This window comes from Ictidomys tridecemlineatus, chromosome 11 (assembly GCF_052094955.1).
Source record: "Ictidomys tridecemlineatus isolate mIctTri1 chromosome 11, mIctTri1.hap1, whole genome shotgun sequence".
Classification (NCBI taxonomy): domain Eukaryota; kingdom Metazoa; phylum Chordata; class Mammalia; order Rodentia; family Sciuridae; genus Ictidomys; species Ictidomys tridecemlineatus.
This window is the reverse complement of record NC_135487.1, coordinates 131,899,679-131,912,483: the sequence shown is the minus strand read 5'-3', so window position 1 is coordinate 131,912,483 and position 12,805 is coordinate 131,899,679. Positions and strand designations below refer to the sequence as shown.

At 41.1% G+C, this 12,805-nt stretch overlaps 2 protein-coding genes across 3 annotated transcripts; one reads left to right on the top strand and one right to left on the bottom strand.

Annotated features, from left to right (window-relative positions):
• The first annotated feature begins 1 nt into the window (after position 1).
• On the top strand, positions 2-12,595 carry LOC101966143 (histone H4). 2 transcript variants are annotated; one of them, XR_013428312.1, is made up of 4 exons: positions 2-211; positions 533-785; positions 3,374-3,450; positions 7,473-7,948. XR_013428312.1 is itself a non-coding variant. In XM_078027664.1 (3 exons), exon 3 carries the CDS (start codon positions 8,159-8,161, stop codon positions 8,468-8,470), a length of 312 nt encoding a protein of 103 aa, XP_077883790.1. In that variant the 5' UTR covers positions 239-785; positions 3,374-3,450; positions 7,473-8,158; the 3' UTR covers positions 8,471-12,595. The 2 variants fall into 2 exon arrangements, 1 of the variants encoding a protein (XP_077883790.1); XM_078027664.1 differs by lacking the exon at positions 2-211 and having other exon boundaries at positions 239-785; positions 7,473-12,595.
• Positions 787-1,274, bottom strand: LOC101965844 (histone H3). The gene has a single exon (XM_005331134.5). The coding sequence runs from the start codon at positions 1,241-1,243 to the stop codon at positions 833-835; it is 411 nt and encodes a 136-aa protein (XP_005331191.1). The 5' UTR covers positions 1,244-1,274; the 3' UTR covers positions 787-832.
• Positions 12,596-12,805: the final 210 nt, after the last annotated feature.

Sequence of the window (12,805 nt, the reverse complement as noted above, 5' to 3'; positions counted from 1 at the left end):
GTGTCGTCATAGAGGGGCGGAGTCCATGTAAATAATAGATTCTGGTTGCGCTTCCTTAGTGGTCATTAGAACAGAAGTCTTATTAGCCAATCAAAACACTCCACTTCAAATTAACCAGTAAATTACGTACAGCCGTGGTTCCACTTGTTTGGTTCCCCCCCCACACACACACTAAACCGTGGAATTCTAGAAGGAATTTTTAAAGCACTAGGTAAAGTTAACTGCCCCTTACTTTTTTTTTTTTTTAAGTTGTAGATGGACACAGTATCTGTGTGTTCTAAGGATCGAACCCGGTGCCTCCTACAAGCGAGGCAAGTGCTCTGCCACTGAGCCACAACCCCAGCTGCAGACCCTTAATTTTGCAGTTTTTCTTTATATACTTGGTTTTTCTTTAACGATCCTCTCAACTCTTATTTTTGAATAACTGGCAGGGTCCCACTTCCGTGTTTGGGTTCTATTGTGTAACAATGAATCACGTTACAAGCTAGTTTCATGTAATTTCTAAATGCAAAACAAATCTTGAATTTTAAAGGGCATTTTCCCGGCCTGGACCTCAATGCTAACACAGGGCTCAGCGCACCCCTGCCTTTCGCGGCGAAGACGTTCCCTCACGGAATAGGGAAAGCTAGGCCAGCACACGGGAGACCTGGCCGGGAACAGGACGAACTCTCCAGTAGCTAAGCGACCAGAGTGTCGGGATTCCTCCATGCCCGGCTGGGGCGTTCGCGAGCTGTGTTCAGACAGCGTAGACTGCGGGAAGCGGGTGCAGCTGCTCTTACTGAGAGGTAGGTGGCTCTGAAAAGAGCCTTTGTGCGGTCTGCTCAGCAAGGACTTAAGCCCGCTCCCCGCGGATGCGGCGGGCCAGCTGGATGTCCTTGGGCATGATGGTGACGCGCTTGGCGTGGATGGCGCACAGGTTGGTGTCCTCGAACAGCCCCACCAGGTAGGCCTCGCTGGCCTCCTGCAGCGCCATGACGGCCGAGCTCTGGAAGCGCAGGTCGGTCTTGAAGTCCTGCGCGATCTCGCGCACCAGCCGCTGGAACGGCAGCTTGCGGATCAGCAGCTCGGTGGACTTCTGGTAGCGCCGGATCTCGCGCAGCGCCACGGTGCCGGGCCGGTAGCGGTGGGGCTTCTTGACGCCGCCGGTGGCCGGCGCGCTCTTGCGGGCCGCCTTGGTGGCCAGCTGCTTGCGCGGGGCCTTGCCGCCGGTCGACTTGCGCGCGGTCTGCTTGGTTCGGGCCATGCTTCGCGGGTTTGGGAGGAGAGTGGAGCGAGCGAAGGCGGTCTTACTTATAGACGAAGCCGCGCCTTGATTGGGCAGGAGGAGCGGAATCTCTAGACTTGTGGTCTCATTGGCTAGAATTCGATCCGGCTTACTGAGACTATTCCCTCATTCCTTCCCCCTTTCTCTACAATTTATGGACCACGAATATCTCTGTAAAAACCTTTCCTTTCAGTTGATGTTACTTTCTAACAATAATTTATAAAGCATTTACTCACTGTATATTTTAACAGGTTTCAGCTAGTTTCAAGGTACCTGTTACAGGAACTCTCCTCCCATAACATTTATTTAGCGTCTGTTACTGTGCTCAGCAGTTTAGATGCATTGTACCGTGATGGAAGCTTAACAAAACACTATGTAGTGGAAAGAATGAAAGATTATATTTACCTGACTTAAACTCGGCCAAAGCCCTGTTTTATCTTCAGTATGCTGACCAATGTTCTGTTAAAACTTCCGCCTTCCTTTATTTTTTACCTCCTGGGGATTCTGTCTCCTCGCCTCCACATCAAAGGCCAATTAGGTCCTGCAGATGAACCGCGTATTGGTCAAAGATGGATGAGACCAGACAGGAGTTTCTCCTTTCTAATAGTTTCCAATAGTCAAGTCCTTATCAGCCAGATGACAAGTTAAATGAGGTTTCAAAGCACATGAATTATTCATTGACCACTGAGTGGCTATTTTCTTCAATAAAGATAAAATGTTTCCTAATCCTTAAAAGTTTAATATTTTCTGTATTTTCTACAAGTGAAGATTCTTTGCCCTTTAGTCATTTCATAGGCCTTAAATTGTTCCTGGAAAGTGTGTGTCATAAAACAATGCATAAAGATCTCTATGGATAAGGTAAAAGTTGTTTTTAGATAATACTTTTAATCGCTTGTTTTATTGAAAAACCATTACATATAAACCTTACAAGAGCTCAAACCTAATAACAAAAGCAGGCCCAAGAGGCTTAAAACTTACCTTAATGGCGTCAATATGAATTATCTTCTCCTTAATGATATCAAAGTTAAATGGAAGTGATTTTAAGTGAACATTTCACACAATGTAAAAACTTGTTAGCTTAATCTCTTCAAGAACCCTTCATAGGTAGCAACCTCTTAGGGAGATCTAAAATACAAAACATACAAAAGTGTGACTGGCATGGATAAATGTTATTCCTGTGGTGGTTTTGTAATGACTTTCATATACTGAGCACTACTCTGTGTTTAAAAGTCCATCTTTGTATTCTGTATTACTTAACCCAACTCTGTGAAATAACAGAGTTCAACAGAGACCTTTAAGAAACAATGTATGGTTTGATTGCATGAGGATAAGAGGGAACTATTTTGAAATACAGAATCCAAGTCATGAAATTTATTTCACTTCTTTTTTTTGGAGGGGGGGGCTGGTTACTGGGGGTTAAACTCAGGGGCACTCAATCACTGAGCCACATCCCTAGCCCTATGTTGTATTTTATTTAGAGACAGGGTCTCAGTGAGTTGTTTTAGCACTTCACTTTTGCTGAGGCTGGCTTTGAACTTGCAATCTTCCTGTCTCAGCCTCCTGAGCTGCTGGGATAACAGGCACGTACCACTGTGCCTGGTTTTTATAACATAGAGAATAAGAAAATTTCAAGTCTTCCTCTGGTTTAACTTTTTTAAAAAAGCAAACTTATAAGAATTTCTACTTCTACTTCTCAAAAAAAAGTCACTTTATAAATTCTAAGGCAACAAATTAAACAAAACAATCAGAATCAGAATCATGAATTTGCAAAAGCCATAGTTAACATTTCTTGGAATACAATTATCTCTGATGTAATTGTTACCTTAGAAATCACCTTCAATGCAGAATTCAGTTACATGTCAGTTCAATTTTACCTACTCCCCATATTGGACACTAGAGTGATATTCCTATGAAAGTTCTGTTTTTATCAGTAGAGGTGTATGATGAAGATGAACCTCTGCTTTTCTTCAGCTGTGGGAGAGAGAGGATAATTCTCTTTCTGAAATTTCTGAAGTTTCTTTCATCAGATATCCATTATTGGGGATTACATCCAGGGACACTCTACCACTGATCTACATCCTCAGCTTTTTTTTTTTTTTTTTTTTTTAGGAACAAGGTCTAGGCCCAGTCTGGCCTTGAACTTGCAATATTCCTCCCTCTGTGTTCCCAGTCACTAGGAATTACAGGTATGTGCCACCATGCCCAACTTTCATCAGAAGTTCTAAAGACCTGTAGTTTGAAGGCTAAGAACTTGAGTTATATTGTTACTTAGCATGGGTTGTATTGGGAGGTGAGAAGGAGATATCAAAGTTAAATGATAAAAAAAAAAAGTTAAACTTTTTTTTTTTTAATTTTTATTAGTAGTTGATGGACCTTTATTTTATTTACTTATTTATATGTAGTGCTGAGAATCGGACCCAGTGGCTCATGCGTGCTAGGCAAGCGTTCTACCACTGAGCCACAACCCCAAACTTTCTATACAGGAAATAAGCAAGTGAAAATAATAATTGTTATTATTAGGAATGCAATGTTTTGAACATACCTATTTATTTTTAAGACAAAGGTAAAGGACTAAGTTACATAGATGGTAAGAGAAGACAGTTTGTTTGGTGTTGGTCTTCATGTACCTCCAGGGTTATAAGCATTCCAAGACCATTTGAATCTTAGGTTTGTGGGTTGGTCAGTCCTCATGCCTGATTTGCTTTCATCTTGACTGATCTTCAGCCCTGGACCAAACTGCGAAACCATAGGATTTTAAGCTTCTTTCTTTATTCCATTCTGAAATAAACTCACTCCTTCAAGGTACTGCCATTAGATAAAAATTCACCAACATTCTCCATTCTACTGGTCCTTAACATTTACTGATCATATTGAACAGCTTAGAATTTATATTTATATTTATTATTACATAACATATCCTACTGGAATATAGTAAAATCAAGTAAATTTTTTTTTAGAATCAAGAAATGTTTTCACACAATATTTCAAAGCTATATAAGTATAGAGATTTCATTCCACCAGCCATCCTTATGATATCTAAGCTATATTGGAGAGAGGTTAAGAACCATGTATTTTGAGTACTATATTTTTTATTAAAATTGTGGGGGAAGAATAATATTTTTCTCCAACTCCCCTTAGGTTCTTAGTTGGGACTGACTGCATAACAAAAGAGATCAATAAAAGAAAGACAAATGTTTTGAATTATTGAACCTACACAAGGCAGTACCCCAAGATGGGTAACTCAAAAGGGTGGTTAGAATTTGGGGTTTGTGTACTTAAGAGTTGAAAGGGAGAGGAGAGAAAGGACACTTAGAGAAAAGGAAATGACTTTTTAGAAAGATAAATAGCATTTAGGAGAGTAAAGGACACCACATTGTATTCCTGTGACAATGCCTGTTTGGGTGTGGCACCAACTCCTCATCTCTGGAAAATCAGAGTTCCTCCATGGGAAAAACTTACAACAACTGAGTTAAAGAAAACTCAGTGTCTTATTTATTTTTATGTGGTGCCAAAGATCGAACCCAGGGCCTTGCTGGTATGAGGCGAGCACTCTACTGCTGAGCCATAACCCCAACCCCAGGAGGCTCTGTTTTTAAACAGATACGGGATTTCAGGAACTCAAAATGCCTTCAGCTCAGAATTACTCTTGTGCCAAAGTGGCAATTTGGGGGTACATGTTGCCGAAAGCTCAATCTTTGTCCCCTATGCCAATCCATTAACAAGGACACAATTTTAAGAAAAAGGAAAAAAGTTTATTGCTTGGCTAGCAAAGGAGAAACACATGGGACTCCTTGTCCCAAAGGTTTTGATTCTGCCCATCATCAGGAACAAGGGGCTTTTATAGAGGTGGCTCAGAGAAATTGAGATTAGGGAGGAGAGATCTGGAAGGAGAAGATCAGGGAAAAGATGATCAGGGAGAAGAGGTTGGTAAAAAGAAAAAAAAATGTAAGTTTCAAAGCCACAAGGGATATAGTCAAAGCATCAAGTGAACCCGTTATAGTAGCATATCCTTATCCCCTACAAAAGGGAATATACACATATCTCTTATTTTGACTGGGATCCTTTCCCCTTTTGACTCCAAGATTATCATTTCTGTGAGCCATGGCTTATGTTTATGATGTTGTAATTTGGTAATGTCTTTCTTACTTGGTGAAGGCGATCCCCCACTCACTGTCTTGACAGGGTCACAGTGAGAAAAAGTGTTGGCCAAGCCGCTCTCCCACTGTCTTTGACAGGGTCACAGTGAGGATGAATGCTGGCAAAGCCACGCTGGTTGGTGGGTGACCGAAACCATGAGACCCTTTTTTATGTAATTGGGACTTTGCATTTTCATGCTTATGTTTCTCACAGGAGGCATGAGTATGTTAAATGCCAAACAAATTAAATTTCAGATGGCTAGAACAGAACAGGTAGTTCATGTCTTGGAAGCTGTTCTACTACCCCTCAGCATATCAAGGACAAAGTAAAAGGCTATTCTTCTATCTTAGTACATTGTGGACAAACCTAATAAGGGACAACAATCATCCTCTGAAAGGACATGAGAACTAGTGCACCTTGACTGAGAAACAAAGTAACTTTGAGAACTAGTGCACCTTGACTGAGAAACAAAGAAACTCTTTGAGAAAGCAGCTTTTATGAGAATAAATTTAGGAATCAATTAAAATAGCTTTATAAGACACAGTTTTAGAATAATGTTAGAAATATTATTTTATTTAGATTCTTAAGTTTAGAAATTCTTAAGTCTTTAGTTGTATAGGTTTCTGATATGTTTTAAGGATGATTCATAAACTTTAGGACATTTTAAATATAAGATTTAAAGGGACTTTTTTAGATGGGAATTTTAGATTAAAAATAAAGTACAAGTGAACTTTAAGTTAATGATTAGTTAGGAGACTTAGAGTCTGGTTACGTAGTTTGGCATTAGTTAATAAGAAAATAACATATCTTGGGAAAAATAGTAAATCTTGGGAAAATCTGAAGGGTGTAAATTGGTGACATGTTTTATTGATGATTCTGTACTTTGATGATTGTATGGCTGGGGGTCATATCCTGGAAGGATGTAGATTGGTGTGCTCTCAATCATGGTTAAGGAAATGTCATGTCTTGGCAAAGTTTTAAATTATATAATTAATGACGTATTGTGAATCTATAATGATGAGAAAAATTGTAATAAAAGGGGACCCAGAGAAAGCAGCTCTAGCTCTCTCTCTGAAGATTGCTCAAACGGAACGACTCCTGTCTCATCTTTTCGCCGACGCCACTCATCCTTCAGGACTCCCAGGACCCCACCGTGGCAGGACCCCGGCACTTACTAGTATTTAAAAGTCATTAAATGTAGGAACTGTTTATTCTTTAAATGATTATTGAGCTTATACTGAATACTGAACTACATGTCAGTTTACAAAGAGAAAACGAAAATCACTTCCAGGAAGGAACACAAAGTCAAGAGGGAAGTATGAAAGATAAAAAGAGATATAAAATAATATGATGTTCTGTAGGAGTTGCCAACAGGTCAGAAAAGAGCAAGTTTCTCTGCCTAGAAGCAGTCAAGGGAGAAGGGATCTATTGTGAATACTAGGGTGTTGATTAGGCACATAGGCATAAGGATGTGGTGATACATCCATTCAGTGGACAAAAGAACCACCATTATCAGGAGGATAAGTCCCCTCAACCCCTAAGAATCATACCTTGGAGGGTTTGAATTGAAACATGCTGATTCTTGGAGATTTTCAGCTTTGGGCTTAAAATGACTGAATCTGTTTGTCTGGAGCCTAGATGTCTGGTTTAAAAAAAAAAAAAAACTCTTTTAAGATTTATCAGAATATAGAAAGTAGTTAGAACCAAGAGATGGAAACAAAGCATCTGACTTTTAATAAGAAAAGTTAATCATAGACATTTTTTGGGAAAAAAAGATCTTTATGGTGCAGAAACCAAAACATTTTCTCATGGATTCTCCTACAGAGGGCCATGGTAATGCACTAAGATCTCCAATCAATTTCTTAGGGCAGTTTCTGGTAAAGCACAAGTCTCCTTGCAAAACCGAATTCAGCAAACTTTGGTAGCTCCCGGGGTGAGAGGGTAGGTGTCTCAACCTGGACAGTTTGGATGCTAAACTGGCTGAAAATAAGGGTTGATTTTAGAGGATCTGTAAGTAGATGTGGGTGTGGAGACTACTTCTCAGTCTGCTCTACTTTTCCTATCTCTGCAGAGCTGTGGACGACAGTGCGTTGGGGTTCACCAGCCCCCAAGAGAAGGCTTGGCAGTATCCTAAGACCAGTTTTCCTAGGACCCGATTCCTGGTTGGATTGCAATATTGTGCCTCCACCAACAAAATAGTGCACAGACTGAAAAATCGCAGCGACCTTCTCCCTCCCCTCGTCCTCCACACATATCCCCAAGGCCGCTGCCCTGGAGACTGTCCACCAAGTTTCTGGAACCGTCCTGGCTGCAGTTTTGTGTGGCCAGAGGGTTTGGGACTATGGTTAAAACGGAATCCGGCGCTGCTCTTTTTCCCCTTCCCAGCTCTGAAACCTATTGGCTCTTCCTCCAGTCTTCTCCCACCAGATCTTTCCACTTAAACCCAACTTATTGCCTTCCAGAATCCAGACAGAACAAGGAAGCGTAAAGACTGCGGAATCCGGAAGCTTGGTGCTGGGACCCGACCTTTCCCGGGAGCCACCGAAAGTCGATTTAAACAAACAACAAATAAATCCCCGGAGTGGAGGGTCCTGTAGAGGGCGGAGGACGCGAGAACAGAAGAGCGCGAGCTCTCCGGGGGGCGGGACGATTAGAATCTTCCCGCCGGCGCGCTTTCGGTTTTCAATCTGGTCCGCGGCTCTCGTATAACGGCGCAGGCCGCGGCCCCCCAAGGACAGTCCTCGGAGCGCAGCAGCCATGTCTGGGAGAGGAAAGGGCGGCAAGGGCCTGGGCAAGGGCGGCGCCAAGCGCCACCGCAAGGTGCTGCGGGACAACATCCAGGGCATCACCAAGCCCGCCATCCGCCGCCTGGCCCGGCGCGGCGGCGTCAAGCGCATCTCCGGGCTCATCTACGAGGAGACCCGCGGCGTGCTCAAGGTGTTCCTGGAGAACGTGATCCGCGACGCCGTCACCTACACGGAGCACGCCAAGCGCAAGACTGTCACGGCCATGGACGTGGTCTACGCGCTCAAGCGCCAGGGCCGCACCCTGTACGGCTTCGGAGGGTGACCTGCTGCCCGCGCTCCAGCTCCACCTCCAAAGGCCCTTCTTAGGGCCAACCACGTACTCCACAGAGAGTTGTGCACTTGGGTGCCAGGCGACGAAGCCGGGAGGCGATCCTGTAGGTACCGTTGCCAGGGGAGAAACTGCAAGCCCCAGGCCCCGACTTGATAGCAAGTGGCTTTCCATTTGTGGGTGGTTTGTTCTTTTCTTTGAAAAACGAGCTGTGCTTTAGGCCTAAGCACTACCCTGGAAGTTGTTATGTAGTCTTGTCACGGCTTGGCGCTACCCTGACTATGATGGCTGTGGGGAGTAGGACCGACCCTGTGATTCTAGTCCAAGGCTGGCCTGTGAGCTTCAGCGACTTTTGGGGGCTTCATTTTCCACCACTTAACAAAAAGGGAGGGGGTCAGGTCCTTTAGATCACAGGTGACTCAGGTATGTGGCTTGTTAGAACCTGTTTTATTTAGCTTAGAATGGGGCATCTGCAGGAACATGCTCACCATCAATATAGAAGGTGCAGTTTAATTTTGACAAAGCAAAACCAAAAAATGATTGTCTGGAGCAAAGTACAGTAAGCCATTCTCTATACTTCCGTTTGTCCTAAACTGTCCTGACTTGTATTGAACATTGCAGCTATTAACATTTGCATGTAAAAGTTCTGGGTTGTGTGTGTGTGTTTGCATTATGGGCTTATATTACAGCAAAAATTAGCCTATGTATGTAATTTAGAGAATTCGGTAAAAACCCAAAAGATAATCACTATATTAGCTGCTCTTAGCAACAAACACTTGAGGGTTAACTACGTTTAATACATGGTGATTCACAATGGAGATATCAGCAAAGTAAGGGATACAAGATTTGCCCTTCAGGAACTTAAACAGAACAGGAAAAAAGAAATACACAATACATAAATATATACATACTTATATAACATAAGAAGTCTAGTAGTACAAGAAGCATATATTCACTATGATGAGAAATATAGACAATAATAACTATAGAAATCCTAATGCTCTAGAAGTCTTTTGGTGCAGGCAAATTGGGGAAAGCTTGGACATGATGGTGGTTGGGTTGGGGGGTGTTCAATCTTTGAAAAAAGCAGAATGCCTGGCATTCTACTGGAGAAGACAGTAGATGGGTGGGGAGGGAGTGGCAAAAAATAACATTTTCCAGCTAAGAAATAAAAGGCTTCTATGATCAAGAGTTCTTGCTTTTCCTTTTAGAATCTCACCAACGGAGGGAGGGGTGCACAGGGGCATAGTGGTGCATGCCTGTAATCCCAGCGGCTGGAGAGACTGAGGCAGGAGGATTTTGAGTTCAAAGCCAGCCTCAGCAAAATTGAGGCACTAAGCAACTCAGTGACTCTGTCTAAATACAATACAAAATAGGGCTGGGGCTGTGGCTCAGTGGTTGAGTGCCCTTGAATTAAAAAAAAAAAAAAAAAAAAAATCTCACCACCAATAAACTAACTTATAGAATTTCGGTTTAAAACATCACTGATTTTTTTTTTTTTTTTTTTTTTACTTTAAAGGCAATGCAGATGAATACGTAAAATCCTCATTAAGATGCTCTAAAATAGTAAATAGCATTATGAAGAGAAATCAAAGAATAAAAAAGGGGAGGGGAGCAGAATCATGTTTATTGTTTAAGTCAGTGGTTCAAAAAGTGTAGTCTCTAATTTACCAACACAGATGAACTGGGAACCTTTAGAAATAAAAAAAATCCTTGGCCCCAAACCCACACCTATTGAATGAAAAACCCTGGGGCAGAGTAATTTGTGTTTTAATAAGCTATGCACTCCAGGTGATTTTGATATACATTAGCAGTTTTTCTTTAAAACATGAGTCTGAATGTTGTCCCAATTTGTTTAATGTTAAATTTTGCTTTCTTTGATGAAAAAGCAAGTGGATGATCCTAACAAATTTTATGTAGTAAAAAACATTATAGGAGAGCTAAAGTAAAATAGTCTTATTTGCCAAAACACTCGGAGAAAACACAAAAGATGTATGAATGAAAAAATAGTGAGCTCGTTTTACTATTACTGATTTATACTTTCAATTATACGGAATTGAATTTTATAATCAATAGATTTTTTTTCTTCTCTAAGATCCAGTTTTTTAAAAAGGCACTTTAATGCTGAGCTACATTCCCAGTCCTTTTTCTGTGGTATTTTGAGACAGGATATCATTAAGTTGCTGATAACTCCTCCTTCCTCAACCCCCCAAATCTCTTGGATTACGGGCATGTACCACTGTGCCTGAGCCGCTATACATCTTTTTATACACCTTTAAGATAATTTTAATAGTGACCTCAGCTTCCACCTTATCAGTTCCACTAATGACAACTGATACATGGCCATGACTGAATCCTATTAGCTGTGTCAAGCCCCTGAATATTGCCAAATTATAGAACATGCAATTATGCATCTTTTTACTTTAATAAATGCCTTTTTCTTAACCATCTGTAACAGCCAGGAATTTAGTGCTATGTTTTAATCATCTGTAACAGAAACAAATCTATTTATAATGTATTTGGTTTGCTAACAAAATAATTTCCACCTGAGTGCTCTCTGTGAGCCAGCCTGTGCCTGCTCTTTCCCTTCCTGGAGGGATTCAGAATTTCCACCAAAAAATACACACACAAATGATTATAAAGTTCTTTCTGTGGGACTACTTTCTTTTATTTATTTTTTTAGTTGTAGATTGACTCAATGCCTTTGCTTTTATGTGGTGCTAGGATTGAACTAGTGCCTCACACTTGCAAGGCAGTGCTCTACCACTGAGCTACAACTCCTTACAGTGGTCATAGTGGCACTTGAATGTTCCACTTATCAATCAAATTTTACTATTCCATTTTGAAGTCTTTCCCTTTCTGGATTCTCTCCTCTGACTAGCAGCAGTACCCTCCCAGACACCCAGACTAAATAGAAACTCCAAGTCATCTTTCACTATGTTTTTAGTTTATTCCCTTGAAACTTCTCACTCTCTACATTCTAGCTAGTGTATTTATTACTCTACTTGAACCAAAAAAAAAAAGAAAACTAAACTGGCATTTATGCAGAGATATATATATGAATGATTAATGGGTGTGGTTTTTGCTATCTCCATTGAACATTCTAAATTGTTGACTTTCTTATAATTAACCTGAATATAATCCACCCCCCCAAAAAAATCAGATTATTGTCTGGATTATGTAAATCATGACAAATCTGTTTTGCCAAAGTTGAATTTTCTTATCTTTAATGTTACTGAGATATCCTGCGTTTCTCATAGGAATATTTAAGGATCAAATGAAAAGATCTGTGTGAAAAAAATTGAGGTGAGGCATGAAGTGATATAGAAACCAAAGGGCATATATTTATTGCCTATTTTACCCAGTCTAATTCTTACATGCTGCATAATCACTGGGAGAGGGAGAGAGTCACTAGAGCTTAAGAATTTAGAGAACAAAGAGACAATTGGGTGAAGACTATGAACAGGGTGGCAGCATTAGATTTTTAGGATTAGAATAAATATGCATAGAGTTGTTATGAAGAATCCAATAGAATCCCCCAACAGACTTGATTCAGATCCTCAAAACACCACAAGGTAAATATCACCCCCATTTTAAAAAGGAAGAAACTAATGTTGATATGGGTTAAATAACTTAGCATTCTCTGATATACCCTGATGATCTGACTTTTACTAAAATATTTGTCTAAGGTTTACAAATCAAAGATATGAGAATCTATTAATAAACTTGATATGCATTTAACAACTATAAAATATTAATGATAAAAAGGATGTAAGAAATCATCTGGTCTAATTTTCCTCTGGTTCGGGATAAAACTCTTCTCTACCTTCCTGTCACCATCAGATCCCTAAATGGTGCAAGTTGTTCCCCAGAGGCCTGTCCTTGGACTATTTCTTATGCAGTTACTAGTTGATGGTTCTACCCCTTGGGTCCTGAGTTGAACTCTTTAGCAACTCCTCCTTCCAGACTGCCCATCCTTCTCAGGCTTCTTCCCAGGCACTCAGACAGGGGAGTGTGGAGTCATCTTTGACTACTTTTTGCCCCAACAACTCCTTTCTGCCCTTTGCCCCATCCAGGTTCAGGCAAACTTCAACATGCAATAAATCAGGTTTCCCTTTCCCTCTTTGTGGCTGGTCTCTTGTTCTCATGTTTTCTGATAAATCTGTGTGAGAATTTATTTTGGATAAATACTCAGTAGCTGATTTTCTGGTTCCAATGTAAATTTACCAGGCTTAAGAAGTACCAGGGTGCCTTTCAGAATGACTTCCCTAGTCCACATTTGTGTGGGCTCTCTTGTCCAGTGAGGAGGTCCACAGAACAGGGTAGGAA

Coding starts and splice junctions, on each gene's coding strand:
- LOC101966143 (XM_078027664.1), top strand. CDS start 8,159: ATGTCTGGGAGAGGAAAGGGCGGCAAGGGCCTGGGCAAGGGCGGCGCC.
- LOC101965844 (XM_005331134.5), bottom strand. CDS start 1,243: ATGGCCCGAACCAAGCAGACCGCGCGCAAGTCGACCGGCGGCAAGGCC.